The sequence below is a fragment of the Ctenopharyngodon idella genome, chromosome 2 (genome assembly GCF_019924925.1).
Source record: "Ctenopharyngodon idella isolate HZGC_01 chromosome 2, HZGC01, whole genome shotgun sequence".
Taxonomy (NCBI): Eukaryota; Metazoa; Chordata; class Actinopteri; order Cypriniformes; family Xenocyprididae; genus Ctenopharyngodon; species Ctenopharyngodon idella.
In genome coordinates, this window is record NC_067221.1 from 21,844,346 (window position 1) to 21,866,670 (window position 22,325).

Here is a 22,325-nt window from a genome sequence, read left to right on the forward strand (position 1 = left end):
GCATTATTTAATTTTTATCAAATCAGGTGGTTTATAGGTTGTTATGGTGGTTGCCTTAAAGCGCACCACCTGGTTTCTATAAAATCTGGGCCATATTCACAAAAAACGAGAAAAAAAATACCTGTGAAATTTAGGTGAAACTCTTCAAAAATTTCTTAGTTTCACCCCTAATTTTAGGACTCTTACATATTGTTTAAGAGGAGTGCATGGAGCATTTTAAAGCTATACGCAATTGCTAATCCAACAGCTTAGTGTTCATCCTGAGGACTTAAACAGTCAACCCATCACAATGAAGGTGATTAAATTATATTGACACTGACCTTTTTTTTTTTTTTTAAAGAGATCACTTATCACTGTTGTAAACTTGTGTGTGTGTGTGTGTGTGTGTGTGTGTGTGTGTGTGTCTATATATATTTATTATGCATACACTAAGTTTACAATTTACAAGAGTGATAAATGATAATATATATTATGTACTCTACCATTTAAAAGTTTGGTGTCAGTAATATTTTTTTAATGTTTTTGAAAAGTCTCTTATACTCACCAAGACTGCATTCATGTGATTAAAAATACAGTACAAACAATAATATTGTGAAATATCACAACCCGAATTCTGGAAATGTTGGGACATTTTTTTAAATTTGAATAAAATGAAAACTAAAAGACTTCCAAATCACATGAGCCAATATTTTATTCACAATAGAACATAGATAACATAACAGATATTTAAACTGAGAAATTTTACAATTTTATCCACTCATTTCAAATTTGATGCCTGCTACAGGTCTCAAAATAGTTGGGACAGGGGCATGTTTACCATGGTGTAGCATCTCCTCTTCTTTTCAAAACAGTTTGAAGACGTCTGGGCATCGAGGTAATGAGTTTCTGGAGTTTTGGTGTTGGAATTTGGTCCCATTCTTGCCTGATACAGGTTTCCAGCTGCTGAAGAGTTTGTGGTCGTCTTTGACGTATTTTCCGTTTAATGATGCGCTAAATGTTCTCTATAGGTGAAAGATCTGGACAGCAGGCAGGCCAATTCAGCACCCAGACTCTTCTACGACGAAGCCATGCTGTTGTAATAGCTGCAGTATGTGGTTGTGTATTATCCTGCTGAAATACACAAGGCCTTCCCTGAAATAGACATTGTCTGGAGGGGAGCATATGTTGCTCTAAAACCTTTATATATTGATCAGCATTCATAGTGTCTTGCAAAACATGCAAGCTGCCCATACCGTATGCGCTTAAGCACCCCATACCATCAGAGACGCTGGCTTTTGAACTGAACGCTGATAACACGCTGGAAGGTCTCGCTCCTCTTTAGCCCGGAGGACACGGCGTCCGTGATTTCCAACAAGAATGTCAAATTTGGACTCGTCTGACCATAGAACACTTTTCCACTTTGAAACAGTCCATTTTAAATGAGCCTTGGCCTACAGGACACAACGGTGCTTCTGGACCATGTTCACATATGGCTTCCTTTTTGCATGATAGAGCTTTAGTTGGCATCTGCAGATGGCACGGCGGATTGTGTTTACCGACTGGTTTTTGGAAGTATTCCTACCCGTTTAATCATGCCGATGAGTAATGCAGTGTCGTCTGAGGGCCCAAAGACCACGGGTATCCAATAAAGTCCCATCTTTACTTCTGAGAGACTCTGCCTCTCTAAGACATCCCTTTTATAGCTAATTATGTTACAGACCTGATATCAATCAACTTAATTAGTTGCTAGATGTTCTCCCAGCTGAATCTTTTCAAAATGTCTTGCATTTTCAGCCATTTGTAGCCCCCGTGCCAACTTTTTTGAGACCTGTAGCAGGCATCAAATTTGAAATGAGCTCATTTAGTGGATAAAAGTGTACAATTTCTCAGTTTAAACATCTGTTATGTTATCTATGTTCTATTGTGAATAAAATATTGGCTCATATGATTTGAAAGTCTAAAAGTTTTCATTTTATACAAATTTAAAAAACGTTCCAACATTACCGGAATTCGGGTTGTACAATTTAAAATGACAGTTTTCTATTTGAATATATTTTAAAATGTAATTTATCTCTGTGATCATAGCTGAATTTTCAGTATCATTAATCCAGTCTTCAGAGTCACATGATCCTTCAGAAATCATTCTGATATGCTGATTTGCTGCTCAAGAAACAGTTCATATTATCAATGTTGAAAACAGTTGTACTGCTTAATATTTTTGTGGAAATAGAAATCTTTTGTAACATTAAAGTCTTTACAGTCTTTTTTTTTTTTTTTTTTTTTTTAAATCAGTTTAATGCATCCTTACAGAATAAAAACCACTTCTTAAATAACTTACTGACCCCAAATTTTTGAACAGTGTCTTTGTATATAGGCCTGTACTTCTTGCTGTCTGTGAATCTGGTGACAAATAGTCGTTCCTTGTTGGATCAGTTTGGGCAATTTAAGAAACTGTGTTCACCGAACTTTAGGTCACCCATAGAAAGGAGGTCAGCTTTGCTTCCACCTCTTACCTTGCGATGTCCTTAGTCAAACGTTTCTTAACAGCTTTATAAACAGGTTTTAAGAAGTCTTCTTCTGAGAACTCCTGGTGATAAATCATGGTGAATGCAGGTTCTGGTCACTAAATATGTCTCCTGTATTGTAAATCTATGGGACTTTTTTTTTTTTTTTTTTTTTTTTTTTTTTAATCATCAGTCAGGGAAATATGCCTCTTGTGGGTTTGTTGAATACGTATCTCCTCAACTGTATCGCAATAAACTGAAGAACAAGTTGCGCAAGTTTAATACTTGGAGTCAGAGGGTTCAAAATGAGAAATAGTAATAGTGCTGCTTGCCTTAACAAACACCTCCAGTAAAGGGGAAGCAGTCTGTCTTTAAACTGAATTCTACAGTCAGTGCTGGAACAGATCCGATAACAAAGACATGCTTTCGTTCAACAGGGTTTTGCTGAGCTACTTTTGCCATCAATAGGAGGGGACAGGCATTCTCTCTCTCTCTCTCTCTCTCTCTCTCTCTCTCTCTCTCTCTCTCTCTCTCTCTCTCTCTCTCTCTCTGTCTGAGTACAGACCTCTTAAAATAGACAGGGCAACTCAAGAACCCATTTTGCCTCTGGTGGAAAAACACATGAGGGTCTCTCTCTCTTTGCGGTCTGGGATTGCGACAGCTCTCATCCTGTTGACCCTGATAGTCTAGTTTTCTTCATTCTGACCAGGATCACCACTACTCTGGAAACTTGCATAACTCATCTGTACGCTCTTCCTCTCCACAATCCAATTGTATGATTTTTTCCCCCCCAAACAGCATTCCTTCTAACATGATTAAAGGTAAAGTACACCAGTTTGTTTTTGGAACTACATTTGGCACTACATTTAAAATGTTAAATAGGACCCCAAACTATTGGCCCACAGTGGCTTTTTTGTTGTTTGGTAAGGACAATGCCTGTGAAATTTCTTTATTTCTTTATTTTTATTATTATTGGCTCACTTGAACAAACTATTTACAAAATGGAAGCTTCAAGCTGTTTTTGATTGAACTGTCTTACAAACTAATTTCTAATGTTGAATGCTCAAGACAACATTAAATACAGTGTAATTTTCTCTTTGTTAACATTAATTTACTAGAATACAGTGAAAATACTTCTAAAACATATTCATTTTAGCCAATTAATTTCAACATTTACTAATACATATTTAAAATTAAATGTCTAATATTTACTGAACTAAGAATGAACAGTTTTTAACAGTATCTTTGTTAATGCCAGTTAATAGAAATAAATATCTTTAGATACTGTACCTTTACAAATGTATTGCTCATTGTTAGTTGATGCTAGTTAACTAATGGGACCTTATTGCGAAATATCACCAGAATATTTTGCATGTAATATTATATAATGTTTATTTTATGCCAATCACAAATTACATGTGACACTTTATATAGATGTGAATATTACATCTATATAATGTCTAAACTATGCCTGCACTTTATGTAAACAAACTATAGTTTGGTCATTTCCTAGTACAATTGCAAGTCATTAGTCAAAGACAAGATATCAAGTTATCTGGGATGTTAAATCCAAATAAAACCACCACTATCATCATAATTGTGTTTAATGAGTTTTACTAGTAATTATAGCTGTAATACTTGTTGACTTTTGTTTCCGCCAGCATGAAAAAACTGATGTCTTTAGGCCAGAAACTCTGTCCGGGGTCTCGAGGAGACCTGGACCTGAAGAAACCAGCTGGAGCCTGCAATGGTCCAGACCAGGAGGAGAAGATGATCATGAGGAGGGAGATCTCTCTCACTAATGGCATCTGCTTAATTGTGGGCAACATGATTGGCTCGGGCATTTTCGTGTCACCCAAGGGTGTGTTGATGTACAGCGCCTCCTACGGCCTTTCGTTGATCATCTGGGCTCTCGGTGGCATATTTTCCGTGTTTGGTGCACTGTGTTACGCAGAACTTGGAACCACTATTACAAAGTCTGGTGCTAGTTACGCGTACATCCTGGAGGCCTTTGGGGGTTTCCTTGCTTTCATTCGCTTGTGGACGTCCATCCTGTTGGTGGAGCCAGCCAGTCAGGCTGTCATCTCACTGACGTTTGCCAACTACCTGGTGGAAGCTTTCTACCCCACCTGTCAGCCTCCGTACGACGCTGTGCGACTGATAGCAGCGGCTTGTCTCTGTGAGTCCTCATTGCGATTGCTCTTAGCGTGAAGTCTTGTTAGCTTTCTTAAACATTCCTGGTCTATTTATTTGAGTTATTACAAAGAAAAATATTGTTTTTGTAATCTGTAATTGAAATGTAACAACTTGCGCCACCTCTGAAACAACTTTCCTTTTCGGTTGATTCTTGTTAGCCTCTTGTTGGGAGACATCCTGTGCCACTTCCATCCGAAAGTATTTCATTAGCTGAGACCTTTTTTATGTGTAGCAAATTCAGTGCCTGATTAGAAATGACATAAAAATCACTTTATGGTGTATTTTTCTTAATCGCGAAAAATTCATTTGTCTTTTAAATTTAAAATGTTTTAAACCAAAGTTAAACATTTTTTAATTTTGCCTTTCTTTGTGTTTTCGGTTAGCTTAGCCTTTTAGCTTAGCATAGCATTAACTTTTTTAAAAAAGCTCTTTTGAATCAGCGATAGTTCACCCAAGTATGATAAGTCTGTCATAATTTACTCACCCTCATGTAATTCCAAAACTGAATGACTTTTATATCTTCTGTGAAACACAAAAGAGATATTTTGAGAAATGTATCAGTGTTGTTTTGTCCATACAATGCAAGTCAGTGGGCTCCAATGCTGTTTGGTTCCTAGCTTTCTTCAAAATATCTTCTATTATGTTTCACAGAAGAAAGTCATACAGGCTTGGAATGACATGATGATGAATAAATGATGACAGAACTTTCTCTTTAGTTGAAACAAGAAATCACAATAACGCGCTATGTTTTTGTTCACACATTAATGAAGGGGGTCCTGATGTGTTGTTATATATTAATATAAATTACAAATATTGAATTTCATTTATTGCAGATGTTTTGTCAGTGATTTTTTAGCAGTGTATAAAAATTACATTTTTCCCCTTCTGCTGTCTTTCACATCACAACTCACGAAACCCTTTTGTCTTCACTTCGCTGAATTTCCCTGAGACACATACAGCATATCCTTCTGTTGGTCAACATAAAACAGCATTTGTAACCCATTGTACTTCCCTAATGTGATGTGAAAAACAAAATTAGTTTGTGAAAAGGGGTCGTTCTATGCCAGAATGAACCAATAAAGCCTCTTAATCCAATAGCCAAGATGACATCAGCCGAAAAGGAAAGTTCTTTCAGAAGTGAGACAAGCTATTGAATTAAATGAAAGATTATGAAGACAACTTACTGTTAGAATCTAATAATTCAACTTAATAATACAATTCAAGAAGATCTGTTCAGGTTGAGCGATCTAGCACAGAAAAGCAGGTACCCGGGTATCAAATGGAAGACTCAGACACAGAAAGTGCAGTTCAACCAAGATACAAAGTTTATTTGTCCAGAGGGTCAATATATATTGAAAATATAGGAAGTGAAAATGACAATTCAGCATTAATACAATAAGAAGGGGCTGTATACTCTAAGAAAAGCAACATGTTCTCTAAGCATGACACAATGCCTAGACAGAGACACAGAGAGAGAAAAACATGCACAGGATGTTCTTAGAATCTTACACTTACTTAATTTTTTTATTGTTTTTTGGGGGGGAAACTAACATATGTAATAGTTATCTGCAGGAATAATTAAAAGAGAATCCATAGCCTGTACTGATGAGAAACAAATAAGCAGCAAGCATACAAAGATGATCTGCAACAACACACAAGGTGTTGTGTAATATAACAGCCATCACTATGATTAAGCAGTCTAACTGTAGCACATATTTTAGCAAATTCTAGTCCAGGCAGTATCTGCATCTGGTAACACTTTAGAATAACTCACGCTATGAAGCATTAGTTAAGCATTAGTAAATAGTTAGTTCATCATTTATAAAGCATTAATAGACATTAGTAAGCAGTTTATAAATACACCTATAAATGCTTTGTTCTTGATTTATAAGCATATCTATAATGTGTTTAATAAATGTATTTTCATACTTTATTAATGATCAATTTATCATTCAAAATTAAGTATTACATTATTTACAAACCAGTTATTTAGGAGTTGTCAGAGGTTCATAAGATCATTTATAAAGTGTAAGTAAATGATTAATAAACAATTTAAATGTACATTTATGCATCTTATTATTTAGACATATAGTAATAGTTATTCAGTGTGTTAATAAATGCTTTATTAATACGTATTCCTACGGTAATTCTTGATTAATTCGGGTAGTTATAAAACATTTAGTAGTTGTCAGTTAACTATTTTTGTGAGCTCATCTAAAGTGAGGACTATTCATGCCTCGTAAAGCTTTTATAAAGGAGATTTAAAGGATACAGAACATAGAAATATTTATTTCAAGGAAAAAAATGAAACTTGCAGTAAAATGAAACTAAGCTTTTGCAATCTGATATAAAATACATTTCTGTAAAGTGTAAACATTGCTGAATAAAATTTTACCAGTGCCAACACTGGATTAGAGGAGTGCCAAAATAAACAAATAATGTTCTTATAAAACATTAATAATGTAATAAAATATATGTATTAATAAAGCATTTATTAACACACTGAGTAACTATTACTATATGTCTAAATAATAAGATGTATAAATGTATGTTTAAATAGTTTATTAATCATTTACTTACACTTTATAAATGATCTTATGAACCACTGTCAACTCCTAAATAACTGGTTTGTAAATAATGTAATACTTAATTTAGAAATGATAAATTGATCATTAATAAAGTATGAAAATACATTTATTAAACACATTATAGATATGCTTATGAATCAAGAACAAAGCATTTATAGGTGTATTTATAAACTGCTCATTAATGTCTATTAATGCTTTATAAATGATGAATTGACTGTTTACTAATGCTTAACTAATGCTTTATAGTGTGCGGTTATTATAAAGTGTTACCCTGCATCTTTTATCTTAATACTGAATATTGGCACTTGTTGTGGAACCTGTGAACCAGACCAAACTATTTTAGTAGTCTATTTTGTGAGTCTCAGCTGGCTTGACTGTTGCAGACGCTGGTATTTGGGTGATCAGCAACACGTCCCAGAGTAAAGAAGTACTACAGTAATACAGTGGTACTGAATGATTACCATCTTCACACACCATTATATTTAAATGATTGTCCAAGGTACTTCAAGGAATACCATGGTATCACTATAATTCAAGTCCAAAAAGCCATGATAGTACTTTTTTTGTGTGTTACATAGATAACATAACTGTTCAAAACTACAAATCTATAGCCTAATAGTTTAGTTTCATTTTTAGTTTGAGCAAAGTGAAACCTGAATCTGAAATTTTCTCAGTTTGCCTAATTTTCACTGCTCTAATACATGACACACAGGAGATGTTTTTCTTTCTCTTTCCTTCTTAGCAGCTGTTGCCTTCACACAGTTTCCTGTCAGAGCTAAAAGTGTTCTCAGAAAGCAGGGACATGATCCACTCAGTGCATGAGGACAGACTGTAACAACACACACAATTCACGTGCTAGCTGAGATCCGACCTGACACTTTCCAAGAATAGGGTTCAGAAAAATAAAATCTACAAAACACAAAGACATTTGGCAAATTCTTTTTGGAAAATATTGTTGATTATTGCTGAACCTTCAGAATACGATATAAAAGGAAGGAGCTGATTTTATATGACTTGAATTCAATGGTTCAATCAAATAAGTTTATTTGAAGCACTAAAATTATTAACTGGAAATAAATAACTAAAACTAAAATAAAAATTAATTAAACCCTAATAGTAAAAAAAAAACAACTAATAAAATGACAAAAACAGTGAAATTACTATCAATTAATCTAAAATTAACATGAAACTAAAAATATAAAAATAAAAACTAATTCAAAATATTAATACAACTAAAAAAATTTTTTGTATAACTAAGAAAAGGGGGGGGGGGGGGGGGGGCTAGAAAATCATGCTACTGTGTAACAGGGTTACATGTAAAATGTGGGACAAAGCTATACATTTTGATAATGATTTTTTCCACAATAAATTGAATATTGAATAATCAATAAGATTATGTTCAAAATTATGATGTTGTATTATTTTAATTGTTGCAAGTAGTTGAGAAGGTCAAGACCCAAATATTTGACAAAATAGACATTTGATTTGTTTTGAACAACTTACTTTCATGCTTAAACTTATGTTGTATAATAGTTTATCTAACCTACTGAGGGTGCGTCTCAATCAGCTCCCTAGTTCAGTAGTCAGGGCACTGATCAGGGAGTCGGCCATTTTAAGGGCTGTCTTAATCGCAGAATCCTTCCAGGGCACTGAAACGTTCGCTCCCTAAAAAGTCCCACAATGCACCATGAAAACCAGGGAGCATCGATGCTCACTATGTTCCCTTAAGTTAAGTTCTTAAGCGCGAAAATTAAATCACGTGAGCCAACTCACTACATATAACGAGATGCCATAGATAGATGGGTTTTTTTTTTTTTTTTTAATATAAACCATTATTTTATTATATTTCAGCATAAACATACATCGCTGGACAGGTAATGAACATAATCTAGCTAACATTTACAATTTATTTACGGCTGAAATGTTGCACATATATGTAACAAGCAAAGTAGGCCTATTTATCATAATGTACTTTAAATAACATTACAAGTAATGTCAGAATGATATCAGCCCTGCTTTTGTTCATGAATACCAGTAGTGATGTTGTACAATGAGGAAGTTGTCACGTCGCCAGAAATCGAAGTGTCCCAATGTGTAGTGAGTCAGCGTCCGTTAGCCTACTGTCCAGTGTTGCTACTTTTACACTTTTACACTGTTGCCACGAGTTGTTTTTCATGTCCATGGGTTGAATCGACCCAAAATAACGTGATATTTAGCCCCTGGAATGCGAATTTTACCAGGGGAGCCCCACCAAAAATGCAAATTCTGCCCCCCCAGAAAGCGATTTTTACCGTGGGACCCCACCTGAAATGCGATTGGGCTAGTTTTGAGGAGCATTTGGGCGGGTTTTGTTGTGAAAACCTGGCAACCCTGCTACTGTCCTTACCAGTGCCCGAATTCGTGTACACAATACTGATTCACGAGCTTGGGAGCTAGGGAACAGATTGAGACGCACCCCTACTGAATAGTTCTCATTTAAAATGCATTTTAAAAAAAGTATTGGGACACCAAACTGTACTGTATTCATGGAAAGAGCCTGCTTTGGTTTCTGAGTAATTGTCTAAAACAAAGAACTAGCCTCTTATCTAATATCTTGTGAGTCATCTTCTGATTAAAACATTAATATTAAGTGTTCTGATACCCAAACAACTGATTTTAAAATTTATTTAAATTGTTCCTCCTCTTTCCTCAGGTATTCTGATCTTCATAAACTGTGCTTATGTAAAGTGGGGCACTTTGGTTCAAGATATTTTCACCTACACCAAGATCATGTCTCTGCTCCTCGTCATCACAATGGGCATCATCAAGATAATTTATGGTAAATAGAAGTTTCGAGGGGATACTGATGTTTTTGTTGGATTTGTCACCGTAAATAAGAGGAATTGAGATTGCATGAACAAGGAAGTAGTTCTTAATCATAGCTCAGGTTGCACCTACACAGGTTTTGTTGTTTGAAAAGACTCAGGGTGTTTTATGTACTGTTCAACCTTATAATTTTCTTTTTCTGTTCCTCATACTTCATGTGCACCACAGGAGAAACAAAGAACTTTAATAGTCCATTTGAGGGTTCCTCCACGGAGGCAGGCAGCATTGCTCTCGCTCTTTATTCGGCTCTGTTCTCCTACTCTGGCTGGGACACACTCAACTTTGTTACTGAGGAGATCCAGAACCCTGAGAGGTGTCAGCATTTCCATTTTCATGTTTTTCATATTCAATGCATTTATCTAGATATTGTCACAGTAACACTAAGTCTCATCCATTAACTCACCGGCCACTTTATTGCTAGTACTGGGTTGGACTCCCTTTTGTCCTCAGAACTGCCTTAATTCTTCATGACATAGATTCAACAAGGTGCTGGAAACATTCCTTTACAGATTCTGGTCCATATTGATATGACAGCATCAGATTTGTTGGTTGAAGATGATTTGAAGCCCATCTGCTTCAAGGTATGACGTGTTTTACGTTCAGAGATGCTCTTCCGCAGACCTCTGTTGTAACGAGTGGTTATTTGAGTTACTGTTGCCTTTCTATCAGCTCGAACCAGTCTGGCCATTCTCCTCTGACCTCTGGAATAAAAAGGCGTTTTCACCCACAGAACTGCAACTCACCGCATATTTTCTCTTTTTTGGACCATTCTCTGTAAACCCTAGAGATGGTTGTGAGTGAAAATCCCAGTAGATCAGCAGTTTCTGAAATACTCAGACCAGCCCGTCTGGCACCAACAACTATGCCACATTCAAAGTCACTTAAATCACCATTCTTCCCCATTCTGATGTTATCTGAACTTCAGCAGATCGTCTTGACCTCAGTTACATGCCTAAATGCATTGAATTGCTGCCATGTGGTTGGCTGATTAAATGTTTGCGTTAACGGACAGTTGAACAGGTGTACCCAATAAAGTGGCCAGTGAGTGTAGAAATTATTTATTGTATTTTAGCTGGTTTTGAGAATGGCACACTTTACTCTGAAGATCTTGCTGCACATGCTCTCAGGCAAGAGTGTACGAGTCCTTATATGGACTTGGTTTGGGCGTTTTTTTATGTAAATTACAGCTGTGGGCATGTGCTTCCTCATTTAGAATAATTTGAATTCATGAACATCAAATGAAGGTTGGAATAAATTTATGTGCGAGGGCACCTGTCATGAATCTGGTGGAAATTTTCCATCAGAACCTTTTCTGTGAAAATGCATGAATTGTACAAAATTAATCTCATTGTTTTGGTGCTAAATGGCTTTAAATTTAAAAGTTTCCAACACAAATTTTTAAGTTAACCTATTGGCGTAGACCATGAAAGGCAGGGGAGGGCAGTCGACGCATGAACAGAAATAATGGGTGACTGTTTAAAAAAAACATATATTTAAACGATTTCAGTTGTATACCGCAGATTTTTGTTGTTATATTCATTTTATTTTAGGGATCCAATTAAATGTTTAATGTTTTTACATTGTTCTATACAGGGGATGCCACAGAATTGGAAACCCCTTTAATTATGTTGGCCTGACAAAGCCAACGTACTGATCTGCTATTTCTTCTTCTTCTTCTTCTTCTTCTTCTACTACTACTACATTTTTAAACAGTATCTCCTCCTAACCACCCAACTCGGGTAGACCTTCAGACTGTTCTGACTCGGGGTTGCTATCTTTTCTAACTGATCCGACTCACAGAATTCCTGTATCAGACTGTATTTTCATAGAGGGGTTAAAACTTTCATACAATAACCTCTTATAAGCTGCGTCCCAATTCAGAGGCTGCATCCTTCGAAGGCTGCATTCGAAGGCTGATTGTGTCACAGCGGCGTGACATAGAATGTCCCAATTCGAAGGCTCCTTCAAATGTGTCCTTCAAACGCCTTGAAATGTGTCCTTTTATACAACAGATGGATCCTTCACAGCTTAGCCTATCCAAGAATATAACTTTCGAAAAAGTCCAGTACAAACATTACTGCCGCTCATCAACGGCGGCTGTTGCAGTTGCTAGGCGACAAGAACAATCCTCCTTAGGCTAGACCATCCTATTAAACAATGCTTGGCCCAACATTCACAGCCTTTGAAGGATGCAGCCTCTGAATTGGGACACAGCTATAGATTATTTAAGCTGTCTATCAGTAGCAAAGCCTGACAACTATCCTAGGCCATGCTAAAACACATTAGCCATGTGCTAGCAACATGCAAATTCATGTTAGCAATGTGTTAATTCATGGTTAAAACATGCTAGCACTGTACTAAATCATGATAGCAACATGCTAAAACATGCTAACAATGTGTTAAAACATGCTAGAAACATGCTAGCAATGTGCTAAATCATGCCAGGAACATGTTAAATCATGGTAAAACACGCTAGCAGCCTGCTACAACATGTTAACAATGCAGTAGAACATGTTCACAACATTTTATTGACTAACTTCAAGCTTTTCAATGACATTTCAAACTTTCAGACAAGGCTTTGTCAAGTCAACATCAAAGTTTGTTATCAAACTTTACTCCTCTATTTCACAATAATATTTATAATCTCCAACTACTTCATTTATTCATTTACTCAAGAATAAATTATTTATTTATTATTTATGTTCTTTTAAAACATTTTACAATATTTAAATCAGAATATTGATTTATTTTCCCCAAAATTAGCTCAGCTAATTTTCAACAAAATAAAAAATAAAAAATAAAAACCTGCTGGTGAGTAACTTCATGACCAGTGGATTTATTATTAGACTAACAGATTAGGTGTGTTTATCTTTTCATTTATTAATTTAACAAAAACTGTTATCTAACGCTACATAAAAATGAATGCATCCTGTTCCTTGTACTGTTATTCATCCTAAACATTTAATCTTTCTCCTTGACCATTCATAGGAACCTTCCCATCGCTATAGCCATCTCCATGCCAATAGTGACAATCATCTATCTGCTGACCAACGTGGCCTACTATGTAGTTCTGGACATGCCTTCTTTCATGGGTAGTGATGCAGTGGCTGTAGTAAGGAACTTTCAGAGTATCAAATATGTGATATGTGAGTCTTTATGAGTTTATTGTATTAATTACACTATCATTTGATTAAACCATCTAGTTTGTGTCCCCATCTGTAGACATTTGGAAATCAAGTGCTAGGGCCCATTAGCTGGATCGTTCCCATCGCTGTGGCCATGTCTTGCTATGGAGGACTCAATGCCTCCATCATTGCCGCCTCCAGGTAAAAACTTTCTGTTTCCAGTTAAAACAACAAGGATTTTAAAGTCTTGATATTTGCATATAGCAGATGTTGCGTTCCTTGGTGTTAGGTTGTTTTTTGTGGGGGCGAGAGAAGGCCACCTTCCCATCAGCTTAAGTCTGATCCACGCTGAGCGTTACACTCCTGTACCTGCACTCCTCTTTAATGTAAGTCTCTTTCCTTTTTCTCTATAGTATCAGTATGTACATTATCTGGACCAGATTATCCATTATAATACGATACTACAACATAATCAGTTGGTAAAGTCAACATGAAATGGTGTTCACGACCCATTGTAATTATGTAATTTGATCTATTTCTGGGGGGAAAGGTATGGCACGTCTTTATCCATTGAAAGTGCTTTGATTGTGGACTCTATTTTACAGGTCTTTGAAGGGAGGGGTTCAAGAATAAAAGGGTCTAGTGATTAGTGATGGGGGCTCTCGAAACACTGCTTCATGAAACTTTGAAAACTTCGCAAACGTTGTTTCGAACATGTTAAACTACTATGCAATTTCCATAAACGAGCCTTCATTGTGGCATAACTGTTTTGAAATATTTAAAAATTTCAGTGGTTCACCGCTAGAGGGCAATATTTGTGAACCCATGAAGCAGTGTTTATATGGATTTTACCTGATCTTGGTGCAGTTTTAAAAGTTTATAGACATTTTTATGACACATTTGTATAATAAAAAAGGATTCGCAGATTTTCAACCCGTTTTGTATTGTTACAGTGTTAGTAGTATATGTAAATGAACAATGTTTACACTGTTTTACCTGGACAGAGAAATTTCTGTTTATTTGTCAGCAAAAATCTACCAGATTCCCCCCTCCGTTTGCCCAAAAACACTGTTCGTGGTCATCCAGTTTGAAATGAAGACCACAAACATAGAGGATTTTCAGATTTTCAGTTTCGGTGTTCTCTCTTTGGTATTTATGATTCTTTGCAGCCTTTAGCCACTGCCTACAACACGCTGGATCCTTTACTCGAAACCGAAAATAACTCACTCCCGCTAAACGTTTACTCTTTGAATTCTTGCACATAGAAACAACAGAAGTTGACACCACTAGTAATGTCATTTTATTGTTTTATTTTCTCATACTTAAATCCATTTAAACAATAACAAAAAAAGTCATAACTTGGTTTCACATAACCACTTTCAAGCCTTTCTGTTGCCTTTATATTTAAACAATCTATTTTTCTGTTGCTGAATGTTTAAAGTTGCATTTTTTATTTTTTGTATGTTGCGCTGACCAATATGGCAGTCATCTTGCTGAATAGGCATTTATAAGCATTGGATTTGTGGATGTTTATAGGGCGTGATGGGTCTGATCTTCCTCTGTGTAGAGGATGTGTTTCAACTCATCAACTACTTCAGCTTCAGTTACTGGCTGTTTGTGGGTCTGTCTGTGGCCGGACTCATTTACCTGCGCATCACTCAGCCTGACAGACACAGACCTGTCAAGGTAATTAGATCTATACAGTGGTCCAGCATTCACATCTGCTTATTTGTTTGAATAAAACCCGATGGCTTATTCTGTGTGTTTGTTGACTCAGCTGTCTTCTGTCTTTTTCTTCATTAGCTCACATTGTTCTTTCCCTTCATCTACTGCTTGTGCAGTGTGTTCCTCGTGATCGTGCCTCTGTACAGCGACACCATTAACTCCCTCATAGGAGTTTCCATCGCACTGTCTGGAGTGCCTGTTTATTACCTGTGTATCTACTTGCCCAAAGAGAAAAGGCCAAAATGGATCGGTAAGCTCAATGGTGAGAATAATCATATTACACATCACTTCACATGAGGGTATAAAAAAAACCCTATTATTTTAAGGTGTCCTTGTTACAGTGTAATTAATACTTTTAAGTACTGAGTAATAATCAACTACATTAACTTACTATAGGGTTAGGGTTGAAATTAGGGGTTGGTTTAGGGTTAGTTGCATGTAACTATGCATAATTTACTGTTATTACTACAGTAAGTACATGTAACATATGTAACAAGGACTGTAAAACAAAGTGTTACCAAACATTTATTAAAACTAACCTGCAAAATTCCAGACGTCAGACTATTGAATGCATTTAAACTCATAACCACCCACATTTATAATAATAATAATAATAATGTTTTATTTATAATGTGTTTTTCTAGTACCCAAAGTGCTACAAACAGTAGCAAATAAAACAAAATACAGAATTACAGAAATGATACAGTACAAAAAAAAAAAAAAAAAAAAAGCTAAGCATTACAATACAACTAATCAATACATAGTAATCATATTAATCTTATGTAAGCATATTTAAAAAGATGGGTTTTTAGCTACTTCTTGAAACTGGCTAATGATGGAGCATTTCTAACAGTAAGACGAAGTGCATTCCATAATTTGGGTGCAGCAACAGAAAAAGCTCTCTCCCCATAGATTTTAATCTACAAAGAGGCAGCTGAAGAGTAAAAGAATCAGCAGAACTAAGAGAAAGAGAAGGTGTGTATGGGTGACATATATAAGAAGGGGCTGTTCCATGTACAGCATTTTATGTCAGAGTGCGAGTTTTAGCCAATGACAATAATCAATAATCATAACCTAATTAAAATTGCTACCTTTATGAATAGCTGCTGGTGTGCCAATAAGTAGAACACTTTTTTTGGAACAATTAAATTTTAAAAAATTATGGTGCATCCGCATTTTTATTTCCTCCACACACTCACAACTGAGAATTGTAGAGATGACAGAAATATTGGATTTGGAGCTAATGTAAATTTAGGTATCATCAGCATAAAATGATACTCTAAGCAGTATTTCTTAATGATTTACCCCAGAGGAAGTATATAAATACTAAACAGTATAGGACTCAAGACAGATCCCTAAGGAACACCATGACAGACCTGTCCAGTGTCAGATTTGTTGTTTCCCAAGACAACAAACTGGGAACCATCAGTAGGGTAGGATTTAAACACTTTAACACAGTACCATAGATACAAAGCCAACTCTCTAGCACTCAGATCGAACAACACCTAGATGGTAGAGGCGTGTGCCACAAGGACACGTTCCAAAATCTTACCTAGAAAGGGAAGATTTGAGATAGGCCTGTAATTTGATAGGTCAGACTTATCACATCCAGGTTTTTTAAAGGGTTAGTTCACCCAAAAATTAAAATTCTGTCATTAATTACTCACCCTCATGTCGTTCCAAACACGTAAGACCTTCGTTCATCTTCGGAACACAAATTAAGATATTTTTCATAAAATCCGATGGCTCAGTGAGGCCTGCATTGCCAGCAAGACAATTAACACTTTCAATGCCAAGAAAGCTACTAAAGACATAAAAACACTGCTTCATGAAGGTTCGAAGCTTAACAAATCTTTTGTTTCGAATCAGAGGTTCAGAGCTTGTATCAAACTGCCAAAGTCATGTGATTTCAGTAAACGAGGCTTTGTTACATCATAAGTGTTTCGAAATTTCATTGGGGGACATGGGGGGCATGACTTTGACAGTTTGGCCAAAGTTTGGCAGTTTGGCATGCTCCGAACCACTGATTCGAAACAAAAGATTTGTTAAGCCTCAAAGCTTCATGAAGCAATGCAGGCCTCACTGAGCCATCGGATTTTATGAAAAATATCTTAATTTGCTGCAGGCCTCACTGACCCATCAGATTTTATGAAAAATATCTTAATTTGTGTTCCGAAGATGAATGAAGGTCTTATGGGTGTGGAACGACATGAGGGTGAGTAATTAATGACAAAATTTTCATTTTTGGGTGAACTAACCCTTTAAGGAGTGGTGTAATAGCTGCAACCTTAAGGGCTTTTGGAACAATGCCAATAGTAAGGGAGGTGTTCATTTTTTTAAATATGTATTTTATTGATTTTAATTTTTCACAAAAAAAAAAGGACTTGCCAAGCAATCACTGTAATAATAAGGTGTCCACAATATTCAAAATAATTGATGACAGACAACCCTTAAGAACAAATGTTGGGAAGGGGTTAAGAGTACATGCAGTTGTGTTCATTGGCATCACTAATTTCAAAATGCAATCATTAGTGTTTTTAAGCTATAGAATGTAGTTTCAGGAAAACTAAGTGGATAAGTCTTAGAAAGTGCAGATCATTGGAACATTTAGATGCCAAAAACACTTATTCCTTATAGAGAAACTTTTAAAAAGGTGTCAGAAAACTTGGAACACCAGGTTCCTTGATTGTTTTAAAATTACCTTAATAGTTTGACTTTAACATGACAACAGATCTGCAATAAGTGCAGCACAGTGGTGTATTTTTTTTTTTTTTTTTTTTAAGACAGAGCTATATATAACATAATATATTAAATATATTAAGTTATTTACAATGTTTTACAGAACACAGAATTGAATAGGTCTTATGCTTGAAAAAAATGTCAATGGGATGGGGCAGGTAAAATAATAGGCAAATATTTTATTTTATTTTATTTTATTTTATTTTATTTTATTTTATTTTATTTTATTTTATTTTATTTTAATTTATTTTATTTTTGGTAGTGTGACTCCATAGCTCCCAACTTGTTTCTCTCTCTTTTCTCCATGCCAGATTCTGTCACCAAGTACACTCAGATCATGTGCTGCTGTTGCTTAACTGACTTGGATGTGGAGCCAGAGAAGTTGGCAGAACCAAAGACTCAATAACTATCTCAATAGGACGTGCCTGGACCATGGATTCCATCTCTGCATCATAGGGAGAAAAAAAGAGAAACTATTTGTCAAAAGCAAATACCTCATGGATTTATAAAACTTCTAGTACATATCTCCTAGAGATCAAATTCCATCGATATCTCAGATATATCTCTTTTGCTCAGTGTTACTGAAAAACAAAATACTGTGTGATTTATTCTGTTGGAGTGTTTCTTCAAGGATCACTAATAACTGCAAATCAAAATGAATTATGTCCACCATTCTTTCAAGGTCTCAATGAAGCTCCTTGCACGCTGCTGACTGAAGAGGATTATAGATACCGGGAAACATTGGAACTGCTTTTGGTTTGAGTCTTGAACAGAAAACAGGGCAGAGGAGCTGGAATATACTGAAACTGAACAACTGGATAGTTAACTCATGTCAACTATTTGGGGACTACGATATAGAGTAATGGGACTTTCTTTTTAAAAAAATACACATTTCTTTCTGTACCATTTGTCAAATGCAGTAAAAAAAAACAAACAAAAAAAAACAAGGGATTTTCAAATGGTTTTGTCCATTTGATTTCAGTGCACTTGTTTCTGTATGATAACTGCACTTAGTGTCTCACTGTCTGTATTTGATGTCCTTTGTTCATTTGAAATTGAAAACAGGAAGTATCACTTACTGAACATGTCCAGAGTGTTGTGTAATTTCTAAGATCGTGATCAGGTTTTACTTGCTTTTCTTATTTGAAACCTTAAAGGTTGTAATAGATAATGTCAGGATGATTTTGAAAACCTTGTGCTTGACGCGCCATGACTTCATTTTTCCAGATGGCTAAAGCTAAAAATAGAGAAAACTATGGCAGTCTGGGAGCTCCGGTGTCAGATGTCCGAATGATGATTGTAAGAGATGAGTTTATCCACAATGTAGCACAACGTGAGACAAACCAGTAACACTTTACAATAAGGTTTCATTAGTTAACATTAGTTAAATACTTTAGTTAACTAACAATGAACAATACTTCTACAGCATTTATTAATCTTAGATAATGTTAATTTTACCATTTACTAATAAATTATTAAAATCAAAAGTTGTATTTGTTAACATTAGTTAATGCACTGTGAACTAACATGAACAAACAATGAACAAATGTATTTTTATTAACTAACATTAACACAGGTTAATAAACACTGTAACAAATAAATTAATCATTGTGAGTTCACGTTAGTTAATACACTAACTAATGTTAACAAATGAAACCTTGTTTTAAAGCGTGTTACCGACAAACCTTTTATGAAATTGTTTAATTCTCATCTCTTTCATCCATTTAACTTATCCTTGCTTTAAAAACACATATGAAAACACAGTGATTTAGATTATTTTAGTTTGTAAATCCTCCATATTTCATTAGCTTTGAAATCAAAACGTGTCTTACATTTTGTTTGTTTTGAAGCACAAATAACTGATTTGTATTGGACATTGGACAGTTGTGACCTGTTTATAACAAGTTTTATTTTGTGGCCTTTGGTTGTTGAAATAAAGTTCCATACATTGATCGAGAAATAAAAGCAAATCAGAGGATGTCATAATAGAGCCGAACTTCCGACAGTGCTAAACTTCTGACATTACTACAGTATGTGTCATGGAAAGTAAAGTAAAACAGACCCGCATAGTCTCATGCTGCCCTTTGACTCAGTGTAATTTCAACATATTGAATCATTTGATTAAAATGAAGTCCTCTCCGCATAGCCTCATGCTGCCCTTTGACTCAGTGTAATTTCAACATATTGAATCATTTGATTAAAATGATTCAATGATAAAAGTAGGAAAATTGCCAAGAAAAAAGATCTGAGTGACTTTGACAAGGGCCAAATAGTGATGGCTAGACCAGTAGTTTCAATCCTGCTCCTGAGGACCCACTGTTTTGCACATTTTGTATGTTTCCCTTACTTGACACACCTGATTCAGATCATCATCTCTTATATGAGAGCTCTATGAACTGAACTAAGGGTGTCAGATAAGAAAGACATATAAAATGTGCAGGGAAATGGGTCTCCAGGACTAAAAAGACGACCACGTCAGAGCATCTCCAGGCAAGTCTTGTGGGGTGTTCCCGGTATGCAGTGGTTAGTACCTACCAAAATGGTGCAAGGAAGAACAGTAGTTACGCATGTAACTGTGCTTCTGGGAATTCCGGATGACCACCAGAGGCGGTGTAAACACTATGGATTATCGCAGCGCCAGCTAGATAGGTTGAGAGAATATACCTATATACACTGAGAATATACGCTGCGTTAATGACGCTTTGGGATCGCCTCTGTGTGATTGCGTCTGAAGCACTTGTGTCAACTAGTCTAATGGCGAGACGGAATGTCACGGACAGGTGACATCATGACCAGGAAAGCATAAAAGCACATCCGGAACGACCGGCATCAGGGATGAAGGAAGTATGACAGGGCGATGCAGCATCTTGTTCCCTTCTCAGGGAACTATGGTTATAGTCATAACCTTTCGAGGGAACTTGTGCTGCGTCAATGACGCTTTGGGAGTGACAATGCACAAACGGCATGCTTACAAGTGCCTCTCCGTGTGAACACTGAGAGCACAACTAAGACATGAGCACCTGTGAACCTGGGGCAGTGCCCAGGTCCAGGTTGTAAAACCTTACAAATGTGAGCGGAGAGGACCAGCCTGCCACATACCACATCCTGTAGGGATACCTCCTTATATAAGAAGGCTTTCTAAGCTGCCATACTCCTGTCCTGGCCTAAGAGCACCATGGAGGAAACGTGGTCAACGGGTTTCTCCCCAGGGATACACCACCCAAAGGGACATGGTAGGCAGCTAAGGCTGCCACGTACACCTTCAGTGTGGAAGGGGATGATTCCTGCGGAAAAACAAGCCTGCAGTAACTCCAGCACTGTACCAATAGGGCAGTTAACTGGGTCCAACAGTCGAGATACGCACCATGAAGTGAAACACTTCAATGCATACCGTATCCTCGTGGAGGGAGCTCTGGAGTGAAGTATGGTCTCCACAACCTCAGTTGAGAGACCAAAGTCTGTGAGTTAGGCCCCCTCAGAGGCCAAACTCACAGGTTCCATATCTCTGGGTGGGGGTGAAGGGTCACGCCTCCCACTTGAGACAGAAGGACCCTCCTGACTGGAATCTCCAAGGGGGAGCTGTCTAGGAGGGACACCAGGTCCAAGAACCATAGTCGGCTCGGCCAGTACGGCGCTACTGGTAGTAGACTTATTCCGTCCCGACGGACCTTCTCCAGAACTCCTGGGAGCAGAGCAATCAGGGGAAAAGCATACAGACGTAGCCTCGGCCATGTCTGTACCATAACGCCCAGCCCCAAGGGAGCTGTGTGAGGGAGAATCAAAGTGGACAGTGCGTTGTATCCTGAGACGCAAACAGATCCACTTCCGCTTGGATGAAAACCTCCAATATACGCTTCACCACCTCAGGGTGAAGTTTCTATTTCCCAGGCCTCAGCCCCTGCCTCAACAGGATGTATGCTCTTAAATTTTGGTACCCTGGAATGTATACTGCTCTCAGGGAGAGCTGTTTTCCTTGGGTGCCAGTTTGCATAGTGGGCACGGACATGATGCTTTATATAAGAAACCGCTGATGTATTGTCTGTGCGAACAAGCACATGATGGCCTCTCAGGCCTGGGAGGAAATGCTTCAACGCTGTGAAGACAGCCATCATTTCCAGGCAATTTATGTGACACGAGAGATGATGACTCCTCCCCAGCCCATGAGGGAAGCATCTGTTGTGAGCATGAAGCAATGACAATGGCCTCTTAACACAGGACCTTGGGACAAGAACCAAGGCTTCCTCTACACTATCAAGGTGCAAAGACCTTGATCGTGTGGAGTGGGTTCCCCCTCAGGGAAAACCCCCTTTGGCTTGAGCCACCATTGCAAGGGTCTCATGTATAGCAGGCCAAAAGATTCATGTTGGATGCAGCTGCCATCAGACCCAACAGTCTCAGAAACTATTTGAAATGTTTTGTTCACGGCTGTGAGAATTAAATCAATATAAGCAGGAGACAGATGTGCCTGCATTGTCATTGAGTCCCACACCATGCCTAGAAAAGTGGTTATCTGTGCTGGAGAAAGCACACTCTTCTTGGCATTCAACCTTAACCCCAACTCTTTCATACTGGCGAGGACGACATCTCAATGCCAAACTATGATT

The 22,325-nt window shown here is 36.9% G+C and overlaps 1 protein-coding gene across 1 annotated transcript; it reads left to right on the plus strand.

Annotated features, from left to right (window-relative positions):
* The first annotated feature begins 731 nt into the window (after positions 1–731).
* Positions 732–18,804, plus strand: LOC127497974 (Y+L amino acid transporter 2). Its single transcript, XM_051866830.1, has 10 exons — positions 732–3,304; positions 4,145–4,662; positions 9,960–10,085; positions 10,301–10,445; positions 13,121–13,244; positions 13,355–13,458; positions 13,547–13,643; positions 14,794–14,943; positions 15,061–15,244; positions 18,033–18,804. Exons 2-10 carry the CDS (start codon positions 4,146–4,148, stop codon positions 18,125–18,127), a joined length of 1,542 nt encoding a protein of 513 aa, XP_051722790.1. The 5' UTR covers positions 732–3,304; position 4,145; the 3' UTR covers positions 18,128–18,804.
* Positions 18,805–22,325: the final 3,521 nt, after the last annotated feature.

Coding starts and splice junctions, on each gene's coding strand:
- LOC127497974 (XM_051866830.1), top strand. CDS start 4,146: ATGAAAAAACTGATGTCTTTAGGCCAGAAACTCTGTCCGGGGTCTCGA. Junction 4,663..9,959: donor GATAGCAGCGGCTTGTCTCT/GTGAGTCCTCAT, acceptor CTCTTTCCTCAG/GTATTCTGATCTTCATAAAC. Junction 14,944..15,060: donor ACAGACACAGACCTGTCAAG/GTAATTAGATCT, acceptor TTTCTTCATTAG/CTCACATTGTTCTTTCCCTT.